At 45.1% G+C, this 15,017-nt stretch overlaps 1 protein-coding gene across 1 annotated transcript in view; it reads right to left on the reverse strand.

Moving 5' to 3' along the window:
• The window catches only part of MPHOSPH10 (M-phase phosphoprotein 10), a 77,775-nt gene that overhangs the window by 33,045 nt on the left and 29,713 nt on the right, over positions 1-15,017 (reverse strand). The window contains exons 5-7 of the mRNA XM_033920107.1: positions 14,659-14,800; positions 5,861-5,928; positions 836-973 (exon numbers count right to left, since the gene is read on the reverse strand). Of these exons, the coding sequence (XP_033775998.1) occupies positions 836-973; positions 5,861-5,928; positions 14,659-14,800 (348 nt within the window). The remainder of the gene's footprint in view (positions 1-835; positions 974-5,860; positions 5,929-14,658; positions 14,801-15,017) is intronic.

Raw genomic sequence — 15,017 nt, forward strand, 5'->3', positions numbered from 1 at the left:
ACTACTGTAACTGAAAAAGACCCATCAAAACAGACAAGCTAAGATGCATCTCCATGTGCAGACTGGAAGCTGAGCTCCACAAAGGCCGCTCTCTTTTCCGGCCTCTGAATACAGTGGCTGGAGGTGTGGGACAGTGAAATTAAAACTCATAACTCTGTACCCACAGACCTGCAGCAGAGTTTCCTTTTCAGAATCCAAACAGCAATGTCCTCCTAGACTAGGGCTGCCCAAGTCCAGTCCTCGAGATCTACTGGCAGGCCAGGTTTTCAGGATATCCACAATGAACATGCATGAGAGAGATTTACATACCACAAAGGCAAGTGCAGGCAAATCTCTCTCATGCATCTTCATTGTGGATATCCTGAAAATCTGGCCTGCCAGTAGATCTAAAGGACCAAACTTGGGCAGTCCTGTCCTAGACTTTCTATCTGATATTTGTGCAACAAGGCATGCATAGAAATTTGAGAACCAATCTTTATACGTCACCACCACCACCACCCTCTTGTCTCCAAGTTGCTGACAAAAATAAGTTCTCGCTCCTGAAGATTTATCTCAGTAATGCCTTAATAACTAGAATACTTTTCAAACCTGTCTTTCCAATGAACCATTACTGCACTCTTTCAAGCACAATGTATAAAATCTATCTCTTAGAAAAGGAAAAGGGGGTCTTGCCAGTGAAGAAAGGTTGAAAAAAGTTACTGCAAATTACATAAATCATTGAAAAACTGTGGCTTTAATTTGCAATGACTGTGCGTGTTGGTGGGGTAAGGCCTGTTTCAGGTGTTACCCAGTCATCAACAGTAGCAAGACATCTATACGGTTTCCACAATCTTACCTGGGTGAGTTTCACATATTCTTGCTCATAAATTTCAGCTAGACTTAATTTGCTCTTCTCGTGATCCAAAGTTAAGCGTTTCTTGTATTCAAAAACATTCTCTTTAGGTTTTACTTTGCGTATTACGTCATCCCAAGCCTTGAAGCAGAAAAAGATTATGTTAGTAACCTGCAGCTATAATGGTCATCTTCTGTGTGATCGGCCTGAGTGGCTACTCCTGTAAACTAGTGCTCTCTCTCTCAAACATTTAGGCCCATATTCTAAAAACAGTGCCTTAAGCTGAGCACCTAACTTAAGTGGCAAAGCTGTTTAAAAATCATTTAAAAACTAAAACGGAGGCGCATAGATTGCATTTACAGGGGCGCCTTAGAATGCCTAAGGTCGAAGTAGAAATGGCTAAAACCAGAAACGATCTCAGGTGCCTCCATAGACGCGATTCATGTCAATCATAGGCACCAGAAATGTAGGCTTCAAAAACTGTGGCCTACATTTCCAGCGCCTATGTTTGAGGTAGCCGCAATTCTACAAACTTAGTCAAAAAAACACTGCAGGGGTAATTAACTCAACTATAGTATTATTGTTAAGTAACTAAAGAGGTAAGTATAAGTAATACAAAAGTCACTCAAAAAATATAGAAACAAAGTTTCAAATCAAACTGTTTCTCAAATGGTGAATACAATAGAACTCTGCTCAGAGACATGAAGGCTGATCTCTCTGCCTCACCCACCAATCATTGCAGTGTTCAATAAAGCTTCACTCCAAAACTCATGTTTATAATGTACGCTATTTGCTAGCTTATCCAGCTATGCTGAGACTACTATCACAATTATAAGGTAGAAAAATGTTGGTACTTAGCTTAAATAGCTAACTGGTTCTGACGTGCCATGTTTCGGTACTGCGTCAGGGAACCGACAAACTAATACAAAATTGAATATGGAGGTGAAGTCTCTGTATATTGATTGTAACTATGTTACTATACCGTCTACAACTAGGCGGTTTTACAGAGTACAAACATAAAAACTTAGGAATAAACACCACAAAGCAAAATCTTTAAAAAAAAACACCAAAAACCCCCAAAAAACAAACTACTCTTAAAATAAACCACTGTGCCACTGAAAACCTTGGACATTTCACAAAAATGCTGTAACAAAACAACTGATTTTTCAATAATTTTTTAAATCTTAACCAGTCGGAACACAGCCGTAACAGTCACTAATGCATTCCATAACTTAATACCTGAATTACAAAAAGCAGCGGCTCCGGTTCAGTTTATCTACCTCAAATTATAGGTTCCAACAACTTTTGATTTATGGATCTCAAACCTCGATTAGCCTGATAAGGTAACACCACACTAGTAAAGTACCATGGTGCTTGGTGGTAGGCCGTTTGATGAATTAAAGAAATCACTATGTTGGACACAAAATGCAATCGGTAGCCAATGCAATTTCTTCAAAACAGGTATAATATGGGCTGTTCTTTCAACACTCATAACCAACCTCCCTGCTGCATTTTGAACTAACACACATCCTGCTCCTCATTTTAGAATCACCGAGGTAAAGAGCGTTACAGTAGTCCAATCGTGATAATACCATCATTTTCACAATTCTGAAATCACATGTGGAGATGACCAAAATGTGTCTTTACCGTCTTAACAATCTGTCATTTCAACTACCAGCACTGTCATCTCTTTCTTCACTGGTAATTGCACCCCAAATACATTTATTGTATCAGGCCACTTTTCTTCTTCACTCCATTCAACAAACATCACTTCTGTTTTTCCCATATTCCCACAAACCATGTCAGGTTTGTATACAGGTAAAACTACAGTACAAAAGAAGGCGCTGAATCGGTAACATTTACAGCTGGCAAAATCTTACACAGGACGTATTTGTAAATAGTTGCTTTGGCAACCTTTTTTTGGCTTAGCAAAACCAGCAAGTAATTTAATGCGTACGTCTCATAATTCTATTTCCATGCTAAAATTTATTTCCATAAACTTGTGTCACAGGTTATTGAAATCAGCACTTATTAACCAATACCCTTTTCATGCAGGAGTCAAAAATGGTACACTGCAGTCATTTCATTACCAATTCTCTCTGCTTTCACAGGTACTTCAACATGCCTTTGATAAACTAAGTAAATCCAAGCATTCCTCTAAAAATGCATGACCATCTCTGGGAAAAGGGGCCTGAAGTCACCAGAAACAAAAAATGAGGTTAAAGAAAACAATTTGTACACAGCCCAAGCCCCATCCTTTTATGTGAAAAAATATTTTAAAAGTTGCAGGTTCAAGCATGCAACTTTTTGAGTCTGCTTATGAGCCCATGACATGAAAAACTGATCAGTCTCAACATTTTGGATCTGCTACTTTAGTCACATTTTCCCCAGAGACAGTCACATCAGACATAACAAAAATTCCAACAATTCTCACAATGCACTGCATTGTAAATATGTGAATGAGAGTGGAATAGGATGATTCATTGCAGGATATTTCATCACAGCTGCAATGAACTGGTCGAAATGAATTGTCCCATACTCTTGCTTCATCCCTGTACTGCTCTCATGCTTACCATTGCTGGCCAGGACTCCTCTTTGCGGAGAATACAGATGAGGTTCCTCCACTGGGGCTGGATCAGTATCCTCTTCCAGGGGGAGGGGAGAGGCAGGAAAGACTGCAGGACGCGGCTGTATAAAAGGCTCTTTGGTAGAGAATGACACGGTGACTGTTTCCCACTGCTAGCCATGAATAATAACCCGCAGGAATGGGGGAAGTAATTGACTGGTTGCTGTGGGTATGGGGACAAGGCCATTCACTTCTCCATAGAGCTTTGAATGGCCTTGTACCCACAGTAAATGATCTGCTGCGAGTTGCCTCCTTTCCAGGTCAGTGATCGTGGGTGCAGTAGCAGCAGCCCCCCTCCCTCAGCCCTCACACCCTCTCTCTCCCTGATCACCAAAAAGAAAGAACAAATACACAAACCCGTGACTCTCCTGGGTCGGCTCCTTCCAGCCTCCCAAGGTGGGCCTACCAGCTAGTTGGAAGCTAGCACGCAATGCTGCTCTGGGAACCTTCTTGCTGCTGAGTCCCTCCTTCCGATGTAACTTCCGGTTTCGCTTAGCTTGCGGGGATGGGGACTGAGCTGGTGGGGATGAGGACAAATTTTTTTCCCTGCATCATTCTCTACTCTTTGGAATGGGATGATAAAGCGAAGGGAGAGCTCAGAAAGTCCCCAGCAGCCAGGGCTGAAGATTAATTTTGGGGAGAGTTGAATTGCCCCCCCCCCAAATGATGAATCAGGCCAGTTCATCACACTGAATTGGCCATGATAAACTGTCCTAGACCTAAATGAGAGACCATGTAAAATATAAAAACACATGCACACATTTCTATGGATATAGAAGAACTAGCAAAGGTTCAGAAAAGAGAAATCAAAATAAAAAGTATGGATAAGTTCCAATGAAGAGATGCTAAATAGATTAACCCAGTATGTTGTTTGTTTTTTTTAAAGGTCAGTGTATTTGTATTTGTATTTTACTTGAATTGTACATCGCTTAGGTATTTAATAAGCGATTTATCAAGCACTAATAAAACTTGAAAACTTGGAATTAAGAGGTCCTTTTACTAAAGAGCATTAATGATTCCTATGGGCTGCACGAAATTTAGTGCACAGTAAATCTGTTAACACACCTTAATAAAAGGACCCCTAAGGCTCTTCAGCTTAGAGGAGATACGGTTGAGAAGAATCTATAAAATACTGAGTGGGGTGCAACAGATTTAAAGAGTACTAAGATGAAGAGGTGCACATGAAAACTAATTAGGTAGCACATTTAACACAAATCCAAAAAGAAATTTTTCACTCAGCAAATAAAAGTATACTGTGGAGTTTGTTCTTGGAAGATGTGGCAGTTAGCATAGAAAAAAAAACACATTAAACTATTGGGCTTGGGACAGCCACTTCTTATCCTTGTGCATAAGCAATAAGCACTGATCTACTTCTTGGCATCCTGCCAGGTACTGGAGACCTGGATTGGAGGCTGATAGATTGGATGGGGGGTTTGATGGATGTTCGGTATGACACATTTTATGTTCCCAAGGACTGTCCCTTACAAGCAGCCATGCTGTCATCAATATTCAATGGAGCTCATCATTGTAAAATGACTTCAGCCTGCCAGTAGGCAAGCAACCATCAGCAGTGTAATTTCAAAAGAGAGGCAGACACAGACTTGGTGAATGCACAGAAAGCTGGGCTCATACCATAATAAGCTGCATAAAAAGGTGTTCTATCATAGAATAAATTTGCTCCAGGTCCTTCCCACTCTCCCATATACAAAAGCATATTCCTTGCTTAGTAACTAAAATAAAAAACATCACATTATTTTAAGGCTTGATGTTCTTTTTATTGTATTAATTTGAAAGCGTAAACTGTTTTGGTGTGTAGAAACAGGGGTTCTAAACCCAGTTCTTGAGACACATCTACCCAGTCTGGTTTTCAGGATACCCACAGTAAAGCAACTCAAAGAAATGTATAAACTACTCCCTAAATACTTCTACTCCCTAAATACTTCTAATGTCCAACAATCCACTTGTAATCCACCTTGAACCGCAAGGTAATGGTGGAATAGAAATCCCTAATGTAATGTAATGTAATGAATATAGATGAGTGAGATTTGCATGTTCTACCTCCATTGTACATGGATCTGTCCCATACATATTCATTGTGGGTATCCTGAAAACCTGACTGGCTTAATATTTCCCAAGTGTTCACCCATGCTTAGATTTTCAAAACACATCTATTTTCATTATAATCTTGCTAGGATTCATAATGTCTATATTGCTAACCTTATTAATCTTATGTAAGCCACAATGATTCCCAGTTGACATTTGCGGGGTATAAGAAACAATATGGTATGATACTTGGGATCTGGGTTGGCCACTGTTGGAAGAAGGATATTGGGCTTGATGGACCTTTGGTCTGTCCCAATATGGCAATTATTATGTTCTTAACTGCAAGTCAAAAGGCTAACCTGGTCTTTTATCCTCTGTTTGATGATGTCTTCAAGCTGCACTGTGGTCTCCTCGGTGATTACAGGGGCTAGAAGAAAACAAATTAAAAATGATCTATCTATCTGGATTAAAACAGCTTTCTGGCCAAGTTTTAGCATGAACAGTTCCTTAAAAGGTTTGCCAACAAAGGCCCAGATTCACTAAAGATAGAGACTCGATCGCTGTTGGCCGATCTCTGGACGATTTTCAAACAGCAATTGATTCACTATCAAGTTTGCATGTAAATGATTTGCACAGATGTCGATCTTCAGAACCTCTTATGATATTTATATCATTTCAAGTTCCCGTCTTGTATTCATTTATAATCATTTATGCCCACCACTAGTTCTAGTAAAAGGCAAGAGGAGGTGGGCATAAATGATTATAAATGAATACAAGACGGGAACTTGAAATGATATAAATATCATAAGAGGTTCTGAAGATCGATGTCTGTATAGTTATAATATATGCCCACCATTCTATTTGATAATTCTATTTAATTATCAATAGGTTCAAAAGGAAATTGTGAAAAGGTTTTTAATCTAGAAGACAGAAAGAGATCCACTTGCAGATTTAGCACAGTTACTTACCGTAACAGGTGTTATCCAGGGACAGCAGGCAGATATTCTTTACGCATGGGTGACGTCACCGACGGAGCCCCGGTACGGACCTTTTTAACTAGAAAGTTCTAGTTGGCCGCACCGCACATGTGCGAGTGCCTTCCCGCCCGACGGAGGAGTGCGTGGTCCCCAGTTAAGATAAGCCAGCTAAGAAGCCAACCCGGGGAGGTGGGTGGGATGTAAGAATATCTGCCTGCTGTCCCTGGATAACACCTGTTACGGTAAGTAACTGTGCTTTATCCCAGGACAAGCAGGCAGCATATTCTTTACGCATGGGTGACCTCCAAGCTAACAGAAAGGGAGGAGGGAAGGTTGGCCATTAGGAAAACAAATTTTGTAACACAGATTGGCCGAAGTGTCCATCCCATCTGGAGAAGGCATCCAGACAGTAGTGAGTAGTGAACGTGTGAACTGAGGACCAAGTGGCAGCCTTGCAGATTTCCTCGATGGGCGTGGAACGGAGGAAAGCCACAGAAGCAGCCATAGCTCTGACCCTGTGGGCCGTGACAGCACCTTCCAGTGAGAGACCGGCCCGAGCATAACAGAACGCAATACAGGCAGCAAGCCAATTGGAAAACGTTCGTTTGGAGACGTTTGGACGACCTAGACGGTTAGGGTCGAAGGACAAAAAGAGCTGAGGAGATGAGCGGTGAGCCCTGGTACGGTCAAGGTAGTATGCAAGGGCACGCTTACAATCCAGCGTGTGCAACGCCTGTTCCCCAGGATGAGAATGGGGTTTAGGGAAAAAGACAGGCAACACAATGGATTGGTTGAGGTGAAAAGCCGAGACCACCTTGGGAAGGAATTTAGGATGGGTACGCAGAACCACCTTGTCATGGTGAAAAATAGTGAACGGTGGATCGGCGACCAGTGCATGCAGCTCACTAACCCTCCTGGCAGAGGTGATGGCAATGAGGAAAAGCACCTTCCATGTTAGAAGTTTGAGCGAAGTTGTGGCAAGAGGCTCAAACGGGGGTTTCATGAGGGCAGATAAAACCACATTCAGGTCCAAGACGACAGGAGGAGGCTGCAGAGATGGTTTGACATTGAAGAGGCCTCTCATGAACCGGGAAACCAGTGGATGAGCCGTAAGAGGTTTTCCGAGGACAGGCTCATGAAACGCAGTGATGGCACCGAGGTGGACTCTGATTGAGGTAGACTTGAGGCCAGCGTCGGACAGAGAGAGCAAATAGTCCAGTACAGTTTCCACCGCTAAAGAGGTGGGATCGTAATGATGCAGGAGACACCAAGAGGAGAACCTGGTCCACTTCTGATGGTAACATTGGAGGGTGGCCGGTTTCCTGGAGGCATCCAAAATGCGACGGACAGGCTGTGACAGATTCTCCGGAGAGGTTAGCCTGAGAGAAACCAAGCTGTCAGGTGGAGCGAAGACAGATTGGGATGCAGTAGAGATTGACGTTGCTGCGTAAGCAGAGTGGGAAACACAGGAAGAGGAATGGGCTCCCTGGAGCTGAGCTGAAGCAGGAGGGAGAACCAGTGTTGGCGAGGCCACCGAGGAGCGATGAGAATCATGGTGGCCCTGTCCCTGCGGAGTTTGGATAACGTCCGCAACATCAGAGGTAATGGAGGAAAGGCATAGAGGAACCGATCCGTCCAGTCGAGCAGGAATGCATCTGGGGTCAGACGATGAGGAGAGAAGAGTCTGGAACAAAACTGGGGCAGCTGATGGTTGTGAGGTGCTGCAAAGAGGTCCACCTGCGGAGTGCCCCAGCGAGCAAAGATGGAGTGGAGTGTTGAAGGGTCCAGAGACCACTCGTGAGGTTGAAGGATGCGGCTGAGATTGTCGGCCAGGGAGTTCTGTTCGCCCTGGATATAGACCGCCTTGAGGAAGAGATTGCGGGCCGTGGCCCAGGTCCAGATGCGGAGAGCCTCCTGACAAAGGAGGCGAGATCCGGTGCCGCCTTGTTTGTTTATGTAGTACATGGCGACTTGATTGTCTGTGCACAGGAGAAGAACCTGAGGGTAGAGAAGGTGCTGGAAGGCTTTGAGAGCATAGAACATGGCTCTGAGTTCTAGGAAATTGATGTGATGTTGACGCTCCTGAGGGGTCCAGAGTCCCTGGGTGCGTAGATCCCCTAGGTGAGCTCCCCACGCATAGGGGGAGGCATCCGTGGTTATGATCATGGAGTGAGGGGGTAGATGAAAGAGTAGACCCCTGGAAAGATTTGAGGAGTTCAACCACCATTGAAGAGATTGCTGAAGAGACGATGTCACAGAGATGGGATGAGAAAGAAGATCCGTGGTCTGCGACCATTGGTTGGCAAGAGTCCATTGAGGTGTCCTGAGGTGGAGTCGTGCCAGAGGAAGCACATGTACCATGGAGGCCATGTGGCCCAGGAGGACCATCATCTGTCGGGCAGGAATGGAGTGATGAAGGAGCACCTGACGACAGAGGTGGAGCAGGGTCCGTTGACGATCGGAGGGGAGAAACGCCCTCATTAGTGTGGTGTCGAGGACTGCTCCAATGAACTGAAGTCGCTGTGTAGGAAGCAGATGCGACTTGGGGTAGTTGATCTCGAACCCCAGGAGATGGAGGAGCGAGATGGTGTGATGAGTGGCTTGTAGCACAAGCGGCGACGTAGGAGCTTTCACCAACCAATCGTCCAAGTAGGGGAACACCTGGAGGTTGTGAGACCTGAGGAAGGCCGCCACCACAATAAGGCACTTGGTGAACACCCTGGGCGATGAAGCGAGGCCAAAAGGTAGCACTTTGTACTGATAGTGACGGTGCTGTATTTGAAACCATAGGTAGCGACGTGAAGTCGGATTGATGGGGATGTGAGTGTAGGCCTCTTTGAGGTCCAGGGAACATAGCCAGTCGTGTTGAGAGAGAAGAGGGTACAGCGTGGCAAGGGAGAGCATTCTGAACTTCTCCTTGACCAGACACTTGTTGAGGTCCCTGAGATCGAGGATGGGACGAAGGTCTCCTGTCTTCTTGGGAACCAGGAAGTAGCGGGAGTAGAATCCCTGACCCCGTTGGGCCGGAGGCACCTCTTCGATGGCATTGAGAAGAAGGAGGGATTGAACCTCCCTCAGGAGGAGGGAGGTTTGGGGGGAGTGAGAAGCAGACTCTACGGGAGGATTGTTTGGTGGAAGAGTCTGGAAGTTGAGAGAGTAGCCATGGCGGATGATGTTGAGGACCCATTGGTCTGATGTGATGACCTCCCAACGGCTGAGGAAGATTTGGAGGCGTCCTCCGATTGGTTGAGGAAGAGGCGACGAAGGAGGAAGACTGGCTATGCCCTGGAGAGAGGAGTCAAAAGGGCTGAGAGGGTTTCGAAGGAGGGAGAGGCTTGGCAGGTTGATTGGACTGAGAGCGAGCCTGAGTGTGCTGATGTTGCTGCCGGGGCCTCCGCGGTTGTTGAGAAGGCGGATTGAGGGGTCTGGCAGAGAACCTGCGCTGGTACGAGGACTGTGGTCTGTAAGGGCGAGCAGGTGGAGCCTTTTTCTTAGGTTTAACAAGGGTGTCCCATCTGGTCTCATGGGCAGAGAGCTTCTGGGTGGTTGAGTCTAAGGACTCTCCAAAAAGTTCATCCCCAAGACAGGGAGCGTTGGCTAGGCCATGTCCAAATCAGATGTCCAAATCAGATACCCTCAACCAGGCCAGGCGGAGCATGGCAACGGCCATGGCAGATGCACGGGAGGTTAGCTCAAAGGAATCATAGATAGAGCGCACCATAAATTTCCGCAGTTGAAGGAGGCCGGAAATTTGCTGCTGGAAGAGTGGAACCTTGTGTTCCGGCAGGTATTTTTGAAGGGCGGACAGTTGTTGGACTAGATGTTTCATGTAAAAAGAGAAATGAAAAGTATAATTGTTCGCCCTGTTGGCCAGCATTGCGTTTTGATAAAGGCGCTTGCCAAACTTGTCCATCGTTTTGCCTTCTCTGCCAGGAGGGGTGGAGGCATAAACACTGGAGCCCTGAGTTTTCTTTAAGGTAGACTCAACCAGGAGAGACTCATGGGGCAGCTGAGGTTTGTCAAAACCCGGGATCGGGATGACCCTGTAAAGGCTATCCAGCTTCCGGGGGGCCCCGGGGACGGTGAGTGGGTTCTCCCAATTCTTATAAAAAGTTTCCCGCAGTATGTCATGCACGGGTAATTTGAGAAACTCCTTGGGAGGCTGTTCAAAATCCAAGGCCTCCAGAAAGGCCTGGGATTTTTTGGAGTCAGACTCGAGGGGGATAGAGAGAGCCGCTGACATCTCCCTGAGGAACCTTGAGAAGGAGGATTGCTCAGGCTTAGAGGTGGTATCAGGCGCTGAGGGCTCTTCGTCCGACGACGATGCGTCCTCCTCGGTACCGGGAGGAGAGTCTTCCCATAAGTCCGGGTCCCTGACATCAGTGTGCGCATGTCGAGATATCGGGGTGGAAGGCTCAGTGTGGTGTGTCTTAGAGAGAGACTTACCAGAGCGCATCGAGATATTACCGGGAGAGGAAGATCGGTGCTGGTCTCGGTCCGGGGAGGACCGGTGCCCAGCCTGGTACCGAGGAGGATCGGCATCAGCGTGGGTATGACCTACGGGATGGGCACGAAGGTGCTCAGCCGAGAGAATCGGCATGGAGGAGTTGAGTGGATGGAGTGGATACCGGTTGGACGGCATGAGGCTCGGGCCGGTCTGGCACCGAAAGGAGCAGTGCCAGGAGGGTTGGTAACAGGTGCTGGAGTTGTTGCTGCAGCTGTTCCTGTAATTTGTCTTGGAGGATGGTTGCTATGCGGTCATCCAGGGGTTGCACCGGAACCGCTTTTTTCTGCTTCGGTTCCTTAGGTGCCGCTCCACGCCCCGGCGAAGAGGAGGCTGATGACGAGGCACTCACCGAGATCGGGGCGGAGCGTTTCCGGGGTCGGCGTGAAGCCGGTAGGGTCGGTGTCGCCACTGTGGCCAGAGGGCGCTCAAGGGGGGTGGAAGGCTTCTTAGCCGGCTTACCTGGCGCCAGCGACGCAGATGAAGGATCGGGCGTTGTCGAAGTGGTGGGTGCCGATTTTGGCGGTACCGTAGTGGACGCAATCGGTTCCATAGCAGATGCGGTGCCGAAGAGGATGTTCTGCTGGATTTGACGATTCTTTAGAGTGCGTTTTTTAAGAGTGGCACAGCGGGTGCAGGAGTCCGCCCGATGCTCAGGACCCAAACACTTTAGGCACCAATTGTGTGGGTCAGTGAGGGAGATCGGGCGTGCACACCGCTGGCACTTCTTAAAACCCGGCTGCGGGGGCATGAATTGAAAAACGGCCTCCGCAAAATCAAACCCGGAGGTCTGTATGGTGACAACAGGCCCCGCCGGGGTTGGATCGAAATTAAAGTAAAAAAAAAAAAAAAGCAAGATTTTTTTTTTTTTTTAAATGAAAATAAGAAAGAACCCGAAGGCAAGGAGAAAAAAAATTTAGGGAAAATCGCGAGCGGGAAGGCAAAAGTAGATTTTTCAACGGCCGTTGAAAACACATGCGTCTTCTTCGCTCCGCGGAAATGAAGAAACTGGGGACCACGCACTCCTCCGTCGGGCGGGAAGGCACTCGCGCATGCGCGGTGCGGCCAACTAGAACTTTCTAGTTAAAAAGGTCTGTACCGGGGCTCCGACGGTGACGTCACCCATGCGTAAAGAATATGCTGCCTGCTTGTCCTGGGATAAATCAAAATAGGTCATTATGGCAATTGAGGTTTATCCTGAAAGATTTGGCTAACAAAAAGGAATGTTTTGATCATCTTTAAAACCCATTTTTTACTATTGAGGTTTGGATACAGGTTTGATGTTGTAAAGGCTGAAAACTTTTTTCATAAAACCTGATGCAAAATAGCCAAGCAAATGTTAGTGAATCAGTTGCTTGGCTATTTAGCATGGAGTTTTACTAATTTGCATGGCCGGATCGGAAAATGAGCGATTGAGGGGGGAAACACGTGGTGGGCCATTTTGTGAATCTGTTTGGTTAGCGACAATCGCTGACTTTAGTGAATCGGGACCTTTGTGTTATCTAAGCGAGGATGCTGAGATAAAAAGGAGATACCAGCAAAGGATAATACAAATACAAAAAAAAAAAAAAGGCACAAAGATCAGTAAGAGTAGGAGAGTAAAGAAATATCACTGTATGGACAGAAGAGGCCCATTGCACCTTGACAGGCAGCCTATATATATTACATCCTATGAACTTCACAAGAAATCTTTGGCATGATGCAAAGAGCCTGAGTAGAGAATGACACGGTGACAAAATTCATCACCGTTCCCGTCCCCGCGGATAACCGCGGGAAACCATCTTCATGTCATTCTTTAAGGAGAGAGGGAAGAATCAGAGTATGAATGGCCACAACCACTGACCTGCAAGCCTTGCTTTGAAGAATGCTGGTATAGAAGGACTGAGGCTGAAATAGACACTAAAAAATGACATGGGATTATTACCCACGGGGACGGGAACGGTGATGAATTTTGTCACCGTGTCATTCTCTAAGCCTGAGTTCATCACACACATACCCTGGGGCTTAGGAGCAAGCTGTTCTAATGCATTTTACAGATCACCTCCTTACTCCTGCGATTTCAAGGTATTTGTGAGTTGGATTGGCCACTGTTGGAAACAGAATGCTAGGCTTGATAGAAACTATGGACACAGTCAGTAGAAACTAAGAGAAAACAGCTGTGCCAATTCCCTCACCAATAACTCAACATATTTCCAAGAAGAGGGAACCAGTTTTATCAAGGACAACAGGATACTATGAGCGGGGGGAGACTACAGCAGTCTTCACAAAGTTCTCCCAGCCACAGCTCCATTTTAGCAGCTCCAAACATCATGTGACCTTAGCCCCACTTCTATGCCTCGGCTCCAGGCTGACTTGCATTAGCTGCTGCTGCTCTCCTCAACCTCTATTAAGCCTGTTTAGGCAAGGTTATAACATCTCATCAGCCAGCATAGTAAATGATGGCAGATAAAGACCCGAATGGTTGGGCAGACTGGACATACATGCTCCATAAAATCATCATTTAATTTAAATGGTCCTTTTTCTTAGATATTTCTGGGCCAGAATCCCAGAGCCCCGTCCGATAGTGTGCTTAGATTCTATCTACTGGAGTCTTCGCCAAAGCTCACTCCAGCCCATCTTAACCATCCCAGCCATTGAAGCCCTCCCCAGCCCACCCTCAACTAAATGTCCATATACAGAACACAGACTGTGCAAGTCTGCCCAGTAATAGCCTTAGTTCCTTCAACTAGTATGCCCATTATTTTCAGATTAGAGATCCTCTGTGTTCATCCCACACTCGTTTGAACTCTGTCACCGGCTGATGATGCCACAGTGCAGGGGTTTTTTTGTGGTTTTTTTCAGGCATGGTCATGATTCCAGATAAGAATTTTGTGACTCCATCTGTGTAACAGCTTATAGTTTAGAGTAGAAAGGTAGAATCCTAGGTAACAATGCAGCTTCACCTTTGAAGTGATACATTGTTGCACTATGAATCCTAAAGAACACTATATTCATCATTTAAGCTGTATAGAAAGAACATCTTTTCATTAAGGATATTTATTTTATTTTATTTATAGTTGGGGCTATCTTAAAATTCTGGGCAAATTACAATATAAAAACACGAATAAAAAAACAATCCAAATACATCATCAGCAATATATAAACTAAAAAATATTGACACTATAATGCAGCAAAAAAGAAAAAGAAAGAAAACATAATAAGTCTTCAATATCAGCTTTATAATATATCATCGAAGGCCTTTTGAAAAAGAAAGGCCTTCAATGGTTTTCTAAAACACAGGTAAGTTAATGATACCCTTAACACAGTTGGCAGAGAGTTCCACAGCATTGTTCCAGCAACATAAAAATATAGACAACCAGGACTCCTCAATATGGATCTGTTTGAACAATGGAACTTCCAAAAGACCCCTCTATGCTGAATGTAAGCTAGGCAATAAAGTCTTAAAAGTAGCAGCAAGATAAGTTGATAGCTTACCCTGCAATGACTTATAAACCAAGGTTAAAATGTTAAATTGAGTCCATCAAAAACCTAGAAGCCAATGTAGCTTTTCTGAGGTAGGTGAAGCATATGTATGGTGGATTGTACTTATTATTCTTTCTCCATGAAGGATTTCTTCACATTAAATCACATGTGTGGAGCATATGTATAGAACCAGTCAAGTGAAGGGGTTCCTCACCTGTTTTAGATGCATGTTCAAAGAGCAGCGTCTCCTCTAGAAGGCTGTTCTCAGGTCTTTTTTGTCCTGTCACTTCTCCACTGAGCTGCCAAGACTTTTCCCCCAACAATTCTTTTTCTAGCACGTTAATTTTTTCAGTCATCTTAAAATAGGAAAAAAATGCAATTATTCAAAAAATTACTCAAGAAAAAATAAAAAAGGTCATTTGACATTTGGAAGCTGCAAAGAAATACTAGAGAAGACTTAAATTGATGTTAATCCCTGACGAAGCTGAACGAAGTGAAACGGAAGAGCTCCCATCGGGTTAAGTACCTTTTTGGAAACTCTATTATAAAAATCAAAATCACAATAAGCAGCTT

This window comes from Geotrypetes seraphini, chromosome 14 (assembly GCF_902459505.1).
Source record: "Geotrypetes seraphini chromosome 14, aGeoSer1.1, whole genome shotgun sequence".
Classification (NCBI taxonomy): domain Eukaryota; kingdom Metazoa; phylum Chordata; class Amphibia; order Gymnophiona; family Dermophiidae; genus Geotrypetes; species Geotrypetes seraphini.